The sequence below is a fragment of the Pogoniulus pusillus genome, chromosome Z (genome assembly GCF_015220805.1).
Source record: "Pogoniulus pusillus isolate bPogPus1 chromosome Z, bPogPus1.pri, whole genome shotgun sequence".
Lineage (NCBI taxonomy): Eukaryota > Metazoa > Chordata > Aves > Piciformes > Lybiidae > Pogoniulus > Pogoniulus pusillus.
The window spans coordinates 14,310,383-14,325,960 of NC_087309.1; the positions used below are offsets into that span (position 1 = coordinate 14,310,383).

Genomic DNA, 15,578 nt, shown 5'->3' on the forward strand with positions numbered 1-15,578 from the left:
CATAGGATTTTAAGGGTGCACTCTGCGAGATGCAAGCAGTGCTGGGCCAGCTTGGCACCTGGGTAGCGCCCACAGAGTGCACAGGTAAACCATCTGGAGCTGGGAGACACAGGGAGGCACAGGGGTGTTTGTGGATGCATATGTAAGTGCACACAGGAAAGCAGTGAGGGGTGTGGCATTAAGTGGCCACGCACATAGTGGCAGATCACTTGTGCTCCCTTGCAGGAACTTGGTGGCATGCACACCATACCCCATCACCCCTGCAGGCAGTCCACCTTGCACACACCTTTCACATAATCATAGAATGTTAGGGTTTGGAAGAGACCTCAACAGATCATCCAGTCCAACCCCACTGCCAGGGCATGATCACCTAGGGCAGGTCACACAGGAACGCATGCAGGTGGATCCTAGAAGTCTCCAGGGAAGGAGACTCCACAACCTCTCTGGGCAGCCTGTTTCATGTCTTAAAGCTATTGATTACAGCCTGCGTTGGATTTGAGTTTAGCAGCTGAACGGTTACCAGGCAGATCTAACCAGGTTGGTAAACCAGAGTCCATAAGCCAGCACCCTCCATTTCTGTTTGCCATTTGTCAGATTGGGAGTGTTCCCCATTCTGCCACCAGAATCAGAAGAAGGCTTCTTTAGTGGGAGGGTAGGGTGAAAAACTTTTTGTGTAGCCTGTGCAAATGCTGATGCGCTTGCACGTGCATGTGGCCACCTATACATCTGCGGCACGGGGACCTCATGGGGACAGAGGCCACAACCTACGGCAGCCGTCGGGACAGGGCCACCCATGAAGCCAGCACTCTGGCACCCAAGGGCACAGAACCTGCTGTTTCGGAGGTGGTCGCCGAGGACGTTCCACCCTGGACCTCCGGACACAGGCGGGTGGCGCAGGCGCTGTCCAGGGTGCTGAGCGGACGGGGGTACCCAGTAGGGACATGAAGGGGTCATAGTGGGGACACGAGAGGACCTTAGGGCTGCCCTAGTCGGGTGGGACAGAGCGGTCCTGCACGTGGGTATGAGCGTGGGGGGAGTCTGTGAACACGGGAGGGGAAGGGATGTGGTATATGTGTGCAGGGGGTTGTGCTAGAGCCTGGCAACAGGTGGTGTCCCTCAAGGGTCCATACTGCATCCAACGCTGTTTAGTATCTTCATCAATACACATTGTGGAGTCAAGTGCACCCTCAGCAACTTTGCTGATGACACCAAGCTAAGTTGACACGCCTGAGGAATGAGATGTCATCCAGAGGGACATGGCCATGCTTGGGAAGTGGGCTTGTAAGAACTTCATGAGGTTTGACAAGGCACCTGGGTCAGGATAGCCCCCAGTGTCACTACAGGATGGAAGCTGATGTGATTGAGAATAGCCCTGTGGAGAATGACTTGAGAGTGTTGGTGAATGTAAAGCTGGCCATGAGCTGGCCATGTGTGCTTGCAGCTCAGAAGACTGACCTTATCCTGGACTTCATCAAAAGAAGCATGGCCAGCAGGTTGCGAGAGTTGATTCTGCCACTCTGCTCTTGTGAGACATCACCTGGAGTACTGTAACCAGTCATGGGTCTCCCAGTGCAAGAGTGACATGGGCCTGTTTGATCAGACCCAGAGGATGGCCACAAAAATTACCATAATGATGGAGCACCTGCCCTGTGAAGGCAGAATGAGACAGCAGTTGTTCAGCTTGGAGAAGCCTCTGAGAGAGCCTTGTTGCAGCTTTCCAGTACTCAAAAGGGAACCTATAAGAAAGCTGGGGGCAGACATTTTAGCAAGACCTGTTACAATAGGCCAAGGTGATGGCTTTAAATTAAATGAAGCAAGATTCAGACTAGATGTAGGGAAGAATATTCTCCCAAGGGCAGTTAAACACTGGTACAGAGAGGTCATAGATGCCTCACCCCTGGAAACATTCAAGGTCAGACTGGGCAGGGCTCTGAATAACCTGATCTGTTTGAAGATGTTGGTGCTAATGGCAGGGTGGTTAGACTAGATGAACTTTAAAGGCCACTTCCAACCCCTCAAAAATTTGTAGATTCCTCTGTGCGTGAGTGTGTTCACAGACTCACAGAATCACACAACTTTAGAGGTTGGAAGAGACCTCCAGAGATCATCCAGTCCAAGTCCCCGTGCCAAGGCAGGATCCCCTAGGGTAGTTCACACAGGAATGCATCCAGGCAGGTTTTTAAAGTCTCCAGAGAAGGAGACTCCACAACCTCTCTGGACAACCTATTCCAGTGCTCTGTCACCCCCACTGTAAAGAAGTTTCTCCTCATGGTGAGGTGAAACCTTCTGCATTCCAGTTGGTAGCCATTGCTCCTTGTCTTATTGCTACTGACCAGCAAAAAGAGATTGGCCTCATCCACTTGACACCCACCCCTCAGATAACTGTAGACATTGATCAGATCTCTTTTCAGCCTTCTCCAGACTAAACAGCCACAGGGTTCTCAGTCTTTCTTCGTAGGAGAGATGCTCAAGTGCCCCAGCCATCCTCATGGCTCTCTGCTGGACTCTTTCCAGCAGGTCCCTGTCTCTCTTGAACTGGGGAGCCCAAAACTGGACACATTATTCCAGGTGTGGTCTCACCAGGGCAGAGTATGGGGGGAGAAGAACCTCCCTAGCCATTCTGGCCACACTTTTCCTGATGCACCCCAGGATGCCTTTGGCTGTCTTGGCCACAAGGGCACATTACTGCACTAGGCTGCAATGGGGTTTACCCTCCGTATCCACATGTGAATGTGTCTCTGTTTCTGTGTGCAAGATGTTCCCAGGGTGTTTGCTCCCAGGTAGGGGTACCAGAATGTAAACCAGCTAAGACCCACAACAGAAGTCCTGCAGCCTCAGCAGAGCCCACCAACCAGAGCTGGAATGGGATCAATGCAACCTTAAGTGGGGTTTTGTGTCCCCTGTCACTGCTGAGCAGTACTGGCCACAACTCATTGAGCACCAGGGCCCCAGGGAGCCAGGAGGACACAAGCAGGCCCATGTCGCCACTCGACCAGGGTCCACACATAGGGTGATGTGTGCTGCCATGCTCTCTGGGGGGCTCAGGAACACAGCTGCTGTCACCTGAGTAACCAGCCTCGATCGATGCCCATTTCCCACATCCTGCAGGGACAATAATTGAGAGGGAAGGAAAAGACAGAGGATGTGAGGATGATGCAGCCTAGCAGGAGAAATTTTGGATACAGACTTTTGGATACAGACTCAGTGCTGAGCTGAGGGTAGGTGGCTGTGTCATCAGTGTGCCACTGCAAGCTCCAGGGATGGAGATGGGATGAAAGGCCTCCTCTCAGCCCCAAGGAGCAGGGGGCAGACTCACTGTGTACTGTGCTGGGCTGTGAGCAGCCAGTACTGTGGCACCAGAAGCCTCATCCTAGGGCTCAAAGCCTGGGTGTCACTCTTTAGAGCGAATGAATGTCCTCCAATCTCAAAGATCCCCAGTGCTTGAGTCTCAGCACTGCCTGAATTCCTCACCGTGGGGAAGTGGGTGATTTATGACTATCAAACACTGGTGTTTGTGGACATTGCCTATCACGTTTGGCATAGTCTGCCAGTACGCTCTGAACACGGAGCAGCACTGCGTGCACAGCCCCCAGCCACTTCTGCTAATGAAGCCATTTCTATTTGTCACCTTTGTAGAACAAAGCACAGCATTTCCCCTCGGAAGATCCCTCTTCCACAGCCCAGCTATTGATCCCTGGTTAAAAAAGGCAGAGCACACAGAGCACCAGCCTGCACCACCTGCCCAAGTGCTCTGCACAGCTCCTTTGGGGAGATATGGGGGACCACAGGACTTGCTGTGACTCTGGACCACCCTGTAGGAACTCATCTAGAAAAAGAAAGCTTTTGCAGGGCACAGCAGGGTTCGTTCTCAGCAAACAGTGCTGGGAGTTCCCAGCGCCGTACAGCCCTTATTGCTGGCTATGCTAACAAAGTTCTCACTATCAGCAGATAGCTTGAGCTATACCTGTCTTGGGGCCTTGATAGGGTGTTCTCTGGTGCCTGGGGCAGGGTGGTGTAACACCCAGAGGTATGCTCACAGCACACATGGGACAGACTACTCCGGCAACCTGGTGCTGCTCTTGCACTGCATAGGTTGCATGGTCACGAAAGGGCAGTGGCAGGCTGAGGGGCCGTGGGGTGTAGGGAACATCACAAGGTACTTTTGAAGACTCCTGAAATTCTCCCTCTGTGATGCTTCCCACTGGAATGGGCTGCCCAGGGAGGTGGTGGAGGCACTGTCCCTGGAGGAGTTCAGGAGAAGACTGTCTGAGGCACTTAGTGCCATGGTCTAGTTGACTGGCTAGGGCTGGGTGCTAGGTTGGACTGGATGATCTTGGAGGTCTCTTCCAACCTGGTTGATTCTATGATTCTATGGAAACTTTCTGGACTTTGTGGCCGAAGCTACCAGCATGAGTTAATCTCATCCCTCTGAGCGATGCTTGTGAGTGCCAGCCGCAGGCCGTGGTGTGACTGAGGCTGTCTGCTGCTCTCATCAGCTCTTCACGTTTCAGCGAGCCTCATCTGCAGCGGTCGGTAAGATAAAGGTGAGCCCCGGCAGGCTGCGGCTTGGGGCAAAGCCTGTGTCGGTCTCCCGGATTGCAAAGGCCCTGCATCTGCACGCAATATCCATTCCTTCTAATCATAGAATCATAGAATCAGCCAGGTTGGAAGAGACCTCCAAGATCAGCCAGTCCAACCTAGCACCCAGCCCTAGCCAGTCAACTAGACCATGGCACCGAGTGCCTCATCCAGGCTTTTCTTTGAACACCCCCAGGGACGGTGCCTCCACCACCTCCCTGGGCAGCCCATTCCAATGCCAATCACTCTCTCTGTGAAGAACTTCCTCCTAACATCCAGCCTAGACCTCCTATAATACACCCGAGCGCCTGTTTGCTGGAGGACTACTTTGGAATGAAGCAGCGATCGACCGCTCCGGGCGGACGGAGACGACCGCTCCGGGCGGACGGAGACCTCCACACGTCCCTCTGCCGCACGAGTCACCATGGAGCCGCCGCAAGCTCTCCTCCCTGCCCCTGAGCAGCGCTCCGCACCCGACGGCCGCGGCCGGCAGGCGGCCCCGCCGCGCCCAGCGGTGTCTCCATGGCAGCGGAGCCGCCCGCAGCGCGCAGCCGCCGGCACGGGCAGGGCGGGGCGGAAGCCTGCGCTGCCTGCTTCCGGACGGCGGCAAGATGGCGGTGGCGGCGGCGGAGCTGCAGCGTCTGCAGTGGCGCCTGGAGGACCTGGAGCGTCGCGTTGGCGGCAGCGACGGGGTCTGCGGGCCGCGCAAGGTGCGAAGTATGGGGCGGTGCAGCTACCGGCGGACGCTCTGGCCGCCTTGGGGCCCGCCCTGGCCTTCTCTCGGCGCCAGGCACAGGCCGGGCGGGGTCTGACAGGCCCGTCCCCTTCCTCTCTGTGCAGGTGGCGGACGAGCTGGTGAAGGTGCAAGTGGCGCTGAGCAATATCGCCGGCAAGAGAGAGAGGATCAAGATCCTGTTTAAGAAAAGTGAGTGGCCTTAGGTGGGAATCGGGGAAACTGGGGGAGCATGGAACCCCTGTGTGGCATTTCACCCCTCTAACAGAAATCCCTTCTCTCCCCGTGTAAGCTCCTTTGATTTCAGTCTCTTCTTTTGCGTGTTTGGCTGGAAAATAAGTAACTGAGTGTGGTCTTTCTGCTGGCAGTTCTCCTAGTTGGCTTTTCTTTTAGCTTTTGCTGCAACCAGTTCTTTGATGTGTCCAGTTCTGGGCTCCTCAATTCAGGAGAGACGTTGAGGTACTGGAACGCGTCCAGAGAAGGGCGACAAAGCTGGTGAGGGGCCTGGAACACAAACGCTATGAGGAGAGGCTGGGGGAGCTGGGGGTGTTTAGCCTGGAGAAGAGGAGGCTCAGGGGGGACCTCATTGCTGTCTACAGCTACCTGAAGGGAGGCTGTAGCCAGGTGGGGGTTGGTGTCTTCTCCCAGGCAACCAGCAACAGAACAAGGGGACAAAGTCTCAAGTTGTGCTGGGGGGAGGTCTAGGCTGGATGTTAGGAGGAAGTTGTTGGCAGAGAGAGTGATTGGCATTGGAATGGGCTGCCCAGGGAGGTGGTGGAGGCACCATCCCTGGAGGTGTTCAAGAAAAGCCTGGATGAGGCACTTAGTGCCATGGTCTAGTTGACTGGCTAGGGCTGGGTGCTAGGTTGGACTGGCTGATCTTGGAGGTCTCTTGTAACCTGGCTGATTCTATGATTCTATGTCTGCCTATTTGCCTCGCCTATTCTCTGGGGTGCAGAACACAAGTCCTGCTGAGGAAATGGGATTGGATTATTTCGTCTGGAGAAGAGGAGGCTAAAGGGAGACCTTAGCACTATATACCACTATCTGAAAATAAGATTGTAACGAGGTGTCTTCTCTCCAGTAACAAATAATAGAGCAAGAGAGAAGTGTCTGCAGGAAGTTTAGTGTGGACTATAGGAAACATTTCTTCAACGAAAGTTAAGCACTGGATTAGGCTGCCTAGGGAAGCTGTTTAATCTCCTTCCCTGGAGGGGTTTAAAATTTATGTAGATATGGTGCTGAGGGACATGGGTCAGTGGTGACCTGGCAGTACTGCGTTAATGGTTGGACATGATGATCCTATAAGTCTTTCCCAATGTAAAACTATGCTATGATTGTGTGGAGTGCAGCCTTTGAAGGTTGTTGGAGCATCAGCTCCTGAAGTGATTTCTTGCACACTTGAACTTCGTGGGCACACTTGAGTAGCTCTCTCCCGTGTATGTAGTGGGAGCAGTAATGATCACGTGCTGTCACTGCTGGATGGGTCTGGGGAGTAATCAGCAGCAGACTGTAGGGTGGTGCTTTGTCCTACAAAGCTGTTTTTAGGCCAAGTGTTGCTGTCTGGTATTGCAGAAGGAGCAGAATGGATAGCAAGTGTTGTGGTGGTCCAGGACTGCATTGGTCATTCAGTACGAAAATGTAAACTACCTATTTGTGGATGATTTTAAGGATCAAGATGGAGAAGGATTGACTGTTTGGATCTTTTTTGAGGGCAGAAAGAAGCACATTTCACTCACCTTGAATATCATCATTCAACTAAAAATCAAGGGTGTTGCAGGTGTCCTTAACAAAGCAGTTGTCAGTTCTTGGTCACAGTGCTCTAAAGTCACATATTTTGAAGTTCTGTAAAAATTAATTAGTTGGGAAAGAAATTAGCCTAAGTGGGCAGCATTTATGAAGTAACCTGATGTGTGCAATAAAATCTCCTTTTTGTCTTCTTGTATGATTTTCACTCTAGTTGAAGATGTAATAAAGTACCTCGACCCTCAGTACATTGATAGAATGGCTATGCCAGATGCTATGAAGCTGCAGTTCATCTTGGCAGGTATGGCATGAAATGAAAAGAGAAGAGGGTAGATTTTTTAGCACTGCAGAAGTTCTTTTACCTAGGATGGCCTGGGGTGGAGTTATTTTCTTTACATGGAGAGATCTGGCAAGGCACCCTCTTTAGAGCTGTCTGAGAAGTGGTTTGTACGAGGATGTGTGTCACCCTGGGTTCTCCTTTGCATGTGTTCATGATGCAGTTTTGCCATTTCCAATCTTTGTCAGTTTAACCCCAAATTAATAAAAGGTTGAAAAGCAAAACTGGAGCTAGATCAGTTTTCTTCACCCCACTTCCAGTACTTTATACAACGACAAAATGGAAGCCTTGTCCTCTTTTGCCGCAAAGAATTTGCTTCAGCCTTGTATTGGTATAGTTTAAAAATGAAACTTAGTGGAGACTCTCATACTTTAAACTGGTATAAACCAAGATTCAGGGATGAGCAACACAGAAGTGTGAAATAAATCATAAACAAGCCCCTTTGTGCATAGATACATCAGCTGGAAAAGTTGGCTCACCACTATGTGTGAAAAAACAAAGTGGTGTCTTGTATTCAGTGATGTTGTTTCTTGTCTCTTCCCTCCAGAGGAGCAGGCCATTCCTTCCCGAGCAGCCCTTCTGGAGCAGGTGAAGAACCTCCAGCCCGTCTTGGACAGTGCCAATATCCAAGGTATGCATGTTCTTCTAAAAGTCTGAGCTGTAAATGGAGACCCCAGGCTGCTGCCTATCCTTTTTTTCTTTTTTTTTTTTTGATTGAGCAGCAGATTAGAGGAGGGCAGACTGGAGTAGGACACCAAGTACAGAACTTGGTGTGAGTAAAGTAGATGCAAACTTAGTGGCATGACTGCTCCTGCCTCATGCTGCTTAATATCCCGTGCAAAATACAGGAAGGAGGTGACGGAGTAGGTCAGGGAGGAGGTTAGAAACAGCAGCATGGCAGCACTGGTGGAGAGCAGCAGATTGTTCCTGCCTATGAGCTCTTCTGTGTCCAGAACACCTCTGCTCCTGGCCTAGGTGGAGGTGCCTTTGTAATTGCTTGTCATAACGTTCATCCAAGTAGTTTTAGTCTGATGTACTTTGATAAACCCTCACTGCAGGCATCTCCACGCACCATGCAGAAGCAGTTAAACAAACTTGGGATTTAATGTATAAGGTGGCTGGGGGATTATTTTATTGTATAAAAGGAGTGTTGGTGTGTGGCATTTGCATTCAGAGAATGGAGTTCTGCTGTGATGTACTCATGGAGAAGGAGTGGTCTTTATTTCGGGAACTAATCCCATGTGCTGTGAAACGGACAAAGTGCATTTCTCTTCTGTGCTTTCAGCCGTTCCTGACCATGCAGCCAAGCTACAACGACTCTCTCAGATCCATATACAGCAGCAGGTAGTGTGAATGTTCTTGACAGTCTTGACTAGTGGGGAAAAGGAACCATTTGTTAGTGGCTGCACTGACAGCTCTCTATTTCCAGTTGCTCAAATTGCTTGTTTATAGCAGGTGTTTTTCCATCCCGGGATATTAATTCTGCAGTCTTAAGGAAGTGTAAGCACTGTGTGGGAGAAGTAGCCAGTATTTCTGACAATTAAATTGGAAATTGAGCTGGAGAAGTGCATTGTCTACTATAACCTCTTGTGACCAGGAGGGCCAGTGCTATACTAGGGTGTATTAAAAGGCATGTGGCTAGTAGGTCGAGAGAGGTTCTCCTGCCCCTCTACTCTGCCCTGGTGAGGCTACATCTGGAGTACTGTGTCCAGTTCTGGGCCCCCCAGTTCAAGAGGGACATAGAACTGCTTCAGAGAGTCCAGTGCAGAGCCACAAAGATGATTAAGGGAATGGAACATCTCTCTTACAAGGGGAGACTGAGGGAGCTGCAGCTCTTTAGCTTGGAGAAGAGGAGACTAAGAGGTGACCTAATCAGTGTTTATAAATATGTGAAGGGTGAGTGCCAGGAGAATGGAACCAGGTTCTGCCCAATGACAGGACAAAGGGCAATGGGTGGAAGTTGAGGCATAGGAAGTTTCATTAAACACAAGGATGATTTTTTTCACTGTGAGGGTGACAGAACACTGAAGAGACTGCCTAGGGGCGTTATGGAGTGTCCCTCTCTGGAGTTATTGAAAACCTACCTGGATGCATTTCTGTATGATCTGGTATAGAAGATCCTGCTCTGGCAGGGATGATGGACTGGATGACCTTTTGAGGTCCTTTCCAGGCCCTGTCATTTTGTGAGTCTGTGAATATGAAGGTTCATGATGCTTAACAAGTGGGGCATTGAACTAGCTGGCATTCTCCTTTTCACTGGGGCACTGAGGAAAAGCATTACACTCTTCCAGTGTCCTAGCCTCTGGAAGGCTGTTGGTACTGTCACTATGTCACTTTGCCCTTCCCCTCCCCATGTGAGTATTGCCAGAGCTGACAGCAAGTAGCCTGGGCAGTGCCTTTCAGCATTTTGCTGTGAGTTTCTGTTCTGCAGCAGGAATAGCATGGATATCAAAGAGGGGCAGGCAGCAATGCAACCTCAGGGGCTGTAGTGCTTCACCTGCTTGGATGTTTGTAGCCTTTCTCTTGGATGTTGAAACTCAGCTGTAGCCATAGGCATGGCCTGAGCTATAATCTCAGTACTAGCCTTGGATGAGTTTCCCCTGGTGCTGGCAGGACCCAGGAGGGCAGATAACCTGCAGCTTATTTCTTGCTGGGTCACTGGCTCCCCATTTTGCAGGAACAGTGTCACGATCTCACTGACAGCGTCAAGACACTCCTTGAAGATTACAACAAAATGGTATCCTTTGAGTCCTGGAACTGACACAGCTGGGCTGCCTGCCTGTTTTCCTGGGTTGCCTTCTCCCGTCAGATCCTGTTGGATCCCCTAACCTGCATATAACGGCCAGTGCCTTTTCTGAGGTGGTGACCTTATATCTATGTCACACTCCTCTCAGGAGCAGAGCTGAGGGTCAAAACTGCCTTCTGAGATAGGAAGGGCAGGGTGCTACTGGTGAGCCAGAGTTCCATGCAGGATCTGCTCACAGTGTGGCTTAGTTCTGAGAAGCCACACCATCTGTCTGCTGGTGCAGACCTCACACTGTCAGGCTCACATCTCTGGTGTGTGCTGGTGGCTACTGGTACCTGTAATCTCCCTGAACTAAAGGGAAGATAATTCTGGCTGTGTGTGGTCCTAAACCCACGTCTACTATGGAGCTTTACTCTTTTCCATGGAGAGCCTCTGCAAATGCAGCACTGCATAATGTTCAGAGGTGCCTTCTGAATGCCACTGGTGTTTGGAGCTGTGCAGTGGCTCAGCACTTGGATGCTTTGAGTGCATTCAGGTTTTCTGCAGCCTGGTGTCCCAGGCTTCTTCCTCTCTCAAGGAATCAGGATTGTAGTGGTGCTCTCAGGCTGTTGGGATGCTCTGATGTTGGTTTCTTCCCTGCAGTTTCCACATCTCTTTCCTTAAGAGCCATGTCCAGACTTTGCTTCTCTCCAAGCAGTTTGTCCAGTGGAATGAAATACTGACACGACTGGAAGTGGCCAAGGAAGCCAAACCTGTGGCAGAGTGACTGCGGAGTCAGGAGCACGGAGAACCCTGGGGACTCTGCTGGTCTTGGGCCTCTGGAGAGGCTGCAGCATGGCTTGCACCCTGTAGTCATGGAATCTTCCTGCTTGGTGTTAGCATGCTGTGAATGGCATCATAAGCTCCCAAGGTCATCCTGGCTCCATACCTGAGTTGTTAGCCCCAAATCAAAGCCACACTACTCCTTAATATGCCACTGTTAGCAAATATTGCACTTCCCCAAAGTATCTTTTGTGGTTTAACATATTTAATAATCCCTTTCTGCTTTAACTGTGGGCCACAGTAAAATCCTGAAAAACTGATTGAGTTGACTTTTCCTCACTGTGTTCAAGTTCTCCTGCCTGCACAGACTGTCTCTGCACATGTGGTTTTTCCCCAGGCAGTGAATGGCAGGCATGGCAGCCAGCAGGAGGTTGGTGGTTTCATTCAGCCTTGGGCTAAGGTAGAATCCCTTACGGTCCCACAGCTTTTCCAAGGCTGTGGCACCTGCTCTTCTGGATCATTCTTCCTTGCTGAGAGGAGACAGAGGCTCATGCCTCCATCCTGCCTCTGCTTACTCAAATGACTGTGGCAAGACAGAGCTGGTGGGTGGCTCCTCACCCTTCAGAGAGAGATAGGAGTGTGCCTTGCGTATTCTGGCCATAGCCTGGAGATCCTCCTGGTGCAAAGGTGTTCCTGAATGTGAGGTCATGCGTTTGAAAGGATCTGACACCCATCTATTTAATGAGGTGGGGACCACTCATATGGGACTTGGGAGTCCTGCAGGTAAGTCTGGAAGAGATTGGCTGTGTGTTCTGCCCTGAGTGCATCAAAGCAGGGCTGCAGTTTCCCCTAGGTCCCTCTAGGTGCTTGGGAAGCTCTGCTGGAGCTGTGTCTAGAATGGGTCACGACAGCCTGTAGTGCTGTGTTCAGCTATGGAGTCCTCTGTGGTGACTGGGTCCACAAAACTTATCAGAGGACTGGAACACTTCTGGTATGAAGACAGGCTGAGAGAGTTGGGGGTGTTAGCTTAAATGGAGGGGACCTCTTATTGCGGCCTTTCAGTACTTAAAGGGGGACAGGGGCAGGGCTTTTGGCAGGGCCTGTTGCGTCCTCCAGAGCATGGAGTAAAGGTTTTAAACTAAAAGAGGGTATATCCAGACTTAGATGAAGACGTTTTTCCAGTGAGGGTGGTGAAACACTGGCACGGGCTGCCCAGGGAGGGTCTAGATGCCCCTTCCCTGGATCCGTTCCAGGCCACTCAGCAAGCCGGTGTGGTCGCCGATGTCCCGGCTTGGTGCAGGGGGTTGGCCCGTGCGGCCGCTACCGGCCCCTCCCAACCCAGCTGCTTCCGTGGTTCAGCGCCTGGGAGCCCGCCCCGGGGCGGTGCCGCCTGCTGCCGCCCCTCCCGCCCTGCCGCCGCCCATCCTCCCGCCGCCCGCTCCGCTGCCGCCCGCCCTGCGCGCCTGCCGCCGGCCGCCATCTTGTCGTGAGGCGCACGCTGCGGTGCCCGCAGGTGAGAGCGAGCCCCGCACACCCCCGGGACGGTGCTCTGGCACCTGCCTCACCACGCAGCCCCCGGGACGGTGCTCTGGCACCTGCCTCACCACAGACCCTCCGAACACGCCTGCCCTTGTCCCTGCCTGCCTCATCTCTCACGGAGGCGGCCTGGCCTCTCCTCAGGCCGCAGGGGCGGCCGCCTGCCTTTCCTTCCCCGCCAGCCTCCCTCCGCCTGGCACTCCCTGTCTCGGCGGCCTGCCCTTCCCCAGAGTCTGTGACAAAAGCCTCCCCTGCCTCATCTCCCCAGCCCAGCCTCCCGCACTGATTCCCGTAGCAGAGGCCTTCTCGAACCCTTTCAGCCGCCGCGGTCGCAGTTCCCCAGCAATGGCTTGGCCTTCCTAAGCGGTACCTCAGAGAGCTCGACCTTGCCTGCCGTCGTCCGACAGCCTCCATCCCCGTTCCGCGGAGCAGGGGTGTCCCCGTCCGCTCTCGCAGGGTCTGGCGCCGCTTTTCCTCGGCGCAGCAGCATGCACAGCGGGCCCGCGGGCACCGCTGTGGGCCTGCTGCCGGGCTGGGAGTGTCGGCCGCGTGGGAGGGCCGCGCTTCCTCAGTGCTGAGCAGGGACATCGACCTGCCCTGCTTCCATAAGGGATGGGGTAGAAGTTGCTGTCTCCAGGTGAAACAGGACTCACGAATTCCACGAATAACGGGGGCGAGAAGGGATGTGCCGTACGCAGTTTAGGCAGGCCTCGGGTAGGATGCCGGTAGAGGGTTCGTGCCTTAGCGGAGAGGGGAGGTGTGGGACTGGACCTTTCTGTCTTTAGCTTTCGCTCGGATAACTTTTTTCTTTTTCTTCCCTTTTTTCTTGTGTTCTTTCCGTTGCCCTTCTCGATCTCCGCATCTCTGCTGTGTGCAGCCCCTGGCTTGGCTCTGTTCTGACCTGCACTGTTCTGTGTAGTGTCCAGTCCCTGGTCTTTCACTGAAGCTGGCCGGTTGTAGTCTAGGAGCCCCATGAGCCTGTTCCTATAAAACACCTGAGCAGGTGAGCTGTGCCTGGGTTAATCATGTGCATGTTTTGCAGCTCCTGGCGTGCAGCTGTCAGTATTCCTTGTCTTCTATTTCTGATAACCTCATCCCACCTGTTTGTTCTGTGTTTTTCCCCTGAGATGCCTTCTGTAGTTTTTGACTTCACCCTGCCCTAGCATCAGCTATGTGCCTTTCAGTGCCTGCCTGTCAGAGCCCAGGCTGCCCTGTGGCATGTTTTGCACTGTGGGTATGTGCTGAGGAAGATTGGGTACTGGTGGGTGCTCAGCATGAATAGAGCATTCTTGCTGGTCTTTTGGATGTGCCTTTCAGGATCCCCAAATCTGAGGAAAGGTTGCAGCTAGTTGTGGTGATAGTTTCTTTGTGCAGCAGGTACAGGGGGAGCTTCTATTAATGGATCTGTTTTCTTTTGCGGTGCTGCAGAATGGAGAACTATATGAAGACCAAAATAGTGGAGAAACCTTGTCCTCTTCCTTTCACCAACCTGCCCCCTGATATCATTGAAATGAAAGTGAAAGACGGGAGCAAAATCAGAAATCTGATGGGCTATGCCATCAGCAAGATGGAGCTGGACTCAGTAAGGCAGATCCTATTCACTGGTTCAGGCAAGGCTGTCAGCAAGACCATTACCTGTGTGGAAATCATGAAACGAAGACTCAAAGAGTTGCACCAGATCACCAAAGTGCTTTTCAAACAGATAGAAGAGATCTGGGAACCCATTGTGCCTGAGGCAGGCCTCGATGCCCTGACAGTGAAGAGAAACATTCCCGCCATATGTGTTCTACTCAGCAAGGATGCCCTCGATCCCCAGGAACCGGGATACCAGGCTCCAGGCTCTTTTGATGCCTTCTGTATTGATACACTTAAAGCAGAGTCACAGGGCCAGATGAAGAGGAAGCAGGGTGGAGGCAGAGGAGCCAGGAGCACGGGAAAGCAGCTTCGGTCCATTGGAGGAGGACCTGGAGAGTCCTGTGGCAAGTCCTGAGACACCAGCAGCATGGTTGAGTGTAGTTTGGGGGAGTTACAGAAACAAGCAAGCTGCTGTAGCTGGACAGCTGCTGCTGAACACGGGGATTTGCTGAGTTGTTAGGGGAGGGCAGGAGAAGTTAACTGTTTAAAAGTGGATGTGACTGTAACTGTGTGAAACTTTGGACAAGTTTTCCTTGTCAGAGGCTGCCCAGCTGTACTCCTTAGCATGTGGTTCAGGAGAGACAGGAATTGTCTCTGCATCAGCCAGGACCATTGGTGTCTGGTCAACAAGCACAGGACTGCTCACTGAGTGGGGTTCCAGCTGTGCGGGGCAGCGTGGTAGCCCAGGCAGCCAGTCTGCATGCCAAGTGCCTACTTGTGTGGCAGGCAGGGTTGGCTCTTGCTGAGATATGGAGGGGAGATGGAACCCGACATAGATTCCCTGGCAGCCATCTGCATCACAGGAGCTTGTATGAGTGGACAGTGGGGCACAGGACTGCATCAGCCACTTCTGTGCCTCAAGAGCACCTGCAGAGTGCATCAGGTGGTTCAAATGTAGGGCTGCAGGGATACAGCTCTGTATTGATGTATTGGTCTTTCTGCTCTCCTCTCACCTTGGTGGAGCTGATGGTTCCACTAGTCTCTGCCCAAGTGACCGGAGTCTCAACCATGTCATAACTAGGCTGAAATCTTGTAGCTGTGCAAGTGCCCTGGTGTGGTAATAATGGTAAGGTCCAAAGGACCCTGTTCTTTCCGCTTTCTGCTCCTTCATAATGCACGGAGATGGATTTGAAATAAAATTCCTGCTTTGTGTAACTGAAACTTGTCATGTCTTCTTCAACCCACTGGAGGTCACCCTGTTAGCGGTGGTTGTGGTGGTGGTGGTATTGCAGCTGCCAGCTGAAGTGCTCTCTCCGTGAAGAGGAACCTGTGGAAAAAGAGGCGACCTGCTGCTCCTCATTTATTTGTCTTGTGGCTGTTGGTGGGCACTGATGCAAGGAGGGGGAAGGCTTTGTTTCTGCTTCCACTGTTTAATGTCCAAGAAAGAAGGGTCAAGATTTGGCTTTTTCTTCCTGGGAAGTGGGGGTCTTGTTTGTTTGTTGGTTTAGGGTGTTTTTTTGATTGGTTGGTTTTGTGGGGGTTTTGTGTGTTTGGTTTGGTTTCTG

General features: G+C 52.2%; 2 protein-coding genes across 5 annotated transcripts; both read left to right on the top strand.

The window, feature by feature from the left end:
• Positions 1-5,152: 5,152 nt before the first annotated feature.
• DCTN3 (dynactin subunit 3) lies at positions 5,153-11,220 on the top strand. The gene is made up of 7 exons (XM_064140406.1): positions 5,153-5,288; positions 5,419-5,503; positions 7,272-7,358; positions 7,942-8,025; positions 8,680-8,738; positions 10,072-10,131; positions 10,817-11,220. The coding sequence occupies exons 1-7, from the start codon at positions 5,190-5,192 to the stop codon at positions 10,904-10,906; spliced, it is 564 nt and encodes a 187-aa protein (XP_063996476.1). The 5' UTR covers positions 5,153-5,189; the 3' UTR covers positions 10,907-11,220.
• A 1,105-nt stretch (positions 11,221-12,325) lies between these two features.
• RPP25L (ribonuclease P/MRP subunit p25 like) lies at positions 12,326-15,234 on the top strand. 4 transcript variants are annotated; one of them, XM_064140476.1, is made up of 3 exons: positions 12,326-12,415; positions 13,316-13,441; positions 13,867-15,234. In XM_064140476.1, the coding sequence occupies exon 3, from the start codon at positions 13,868-13,870 to the stop codon at positions 14,426-14,428; it is 561 nt and encodes a 186-aa protein (XP_063996546.1). In that variant the 5' UTR covers positions 12,326-12,415; positions 13,316-13,441; position 13,867; the 3' UTR covers positions 14,429-15,234. The 4 variants fall into 4 exon arrangements, with proteins under 4 accessions (XP_063996546.1, XP_063996548.1, XP_063996547.1 ...); XM_064140477.1 differs by lacking the exon at positions 12,326-12,415 and adding an exon at positions 12,901-13,075; XM_064140478.1 differs by lacking the exon at positions 13,316-13,441 and having other exon boundaries at positions 12,351-12,415.
• The last annotated feature ends 344 nt before the right edge of the window (positions 15,235-15,578 follow it).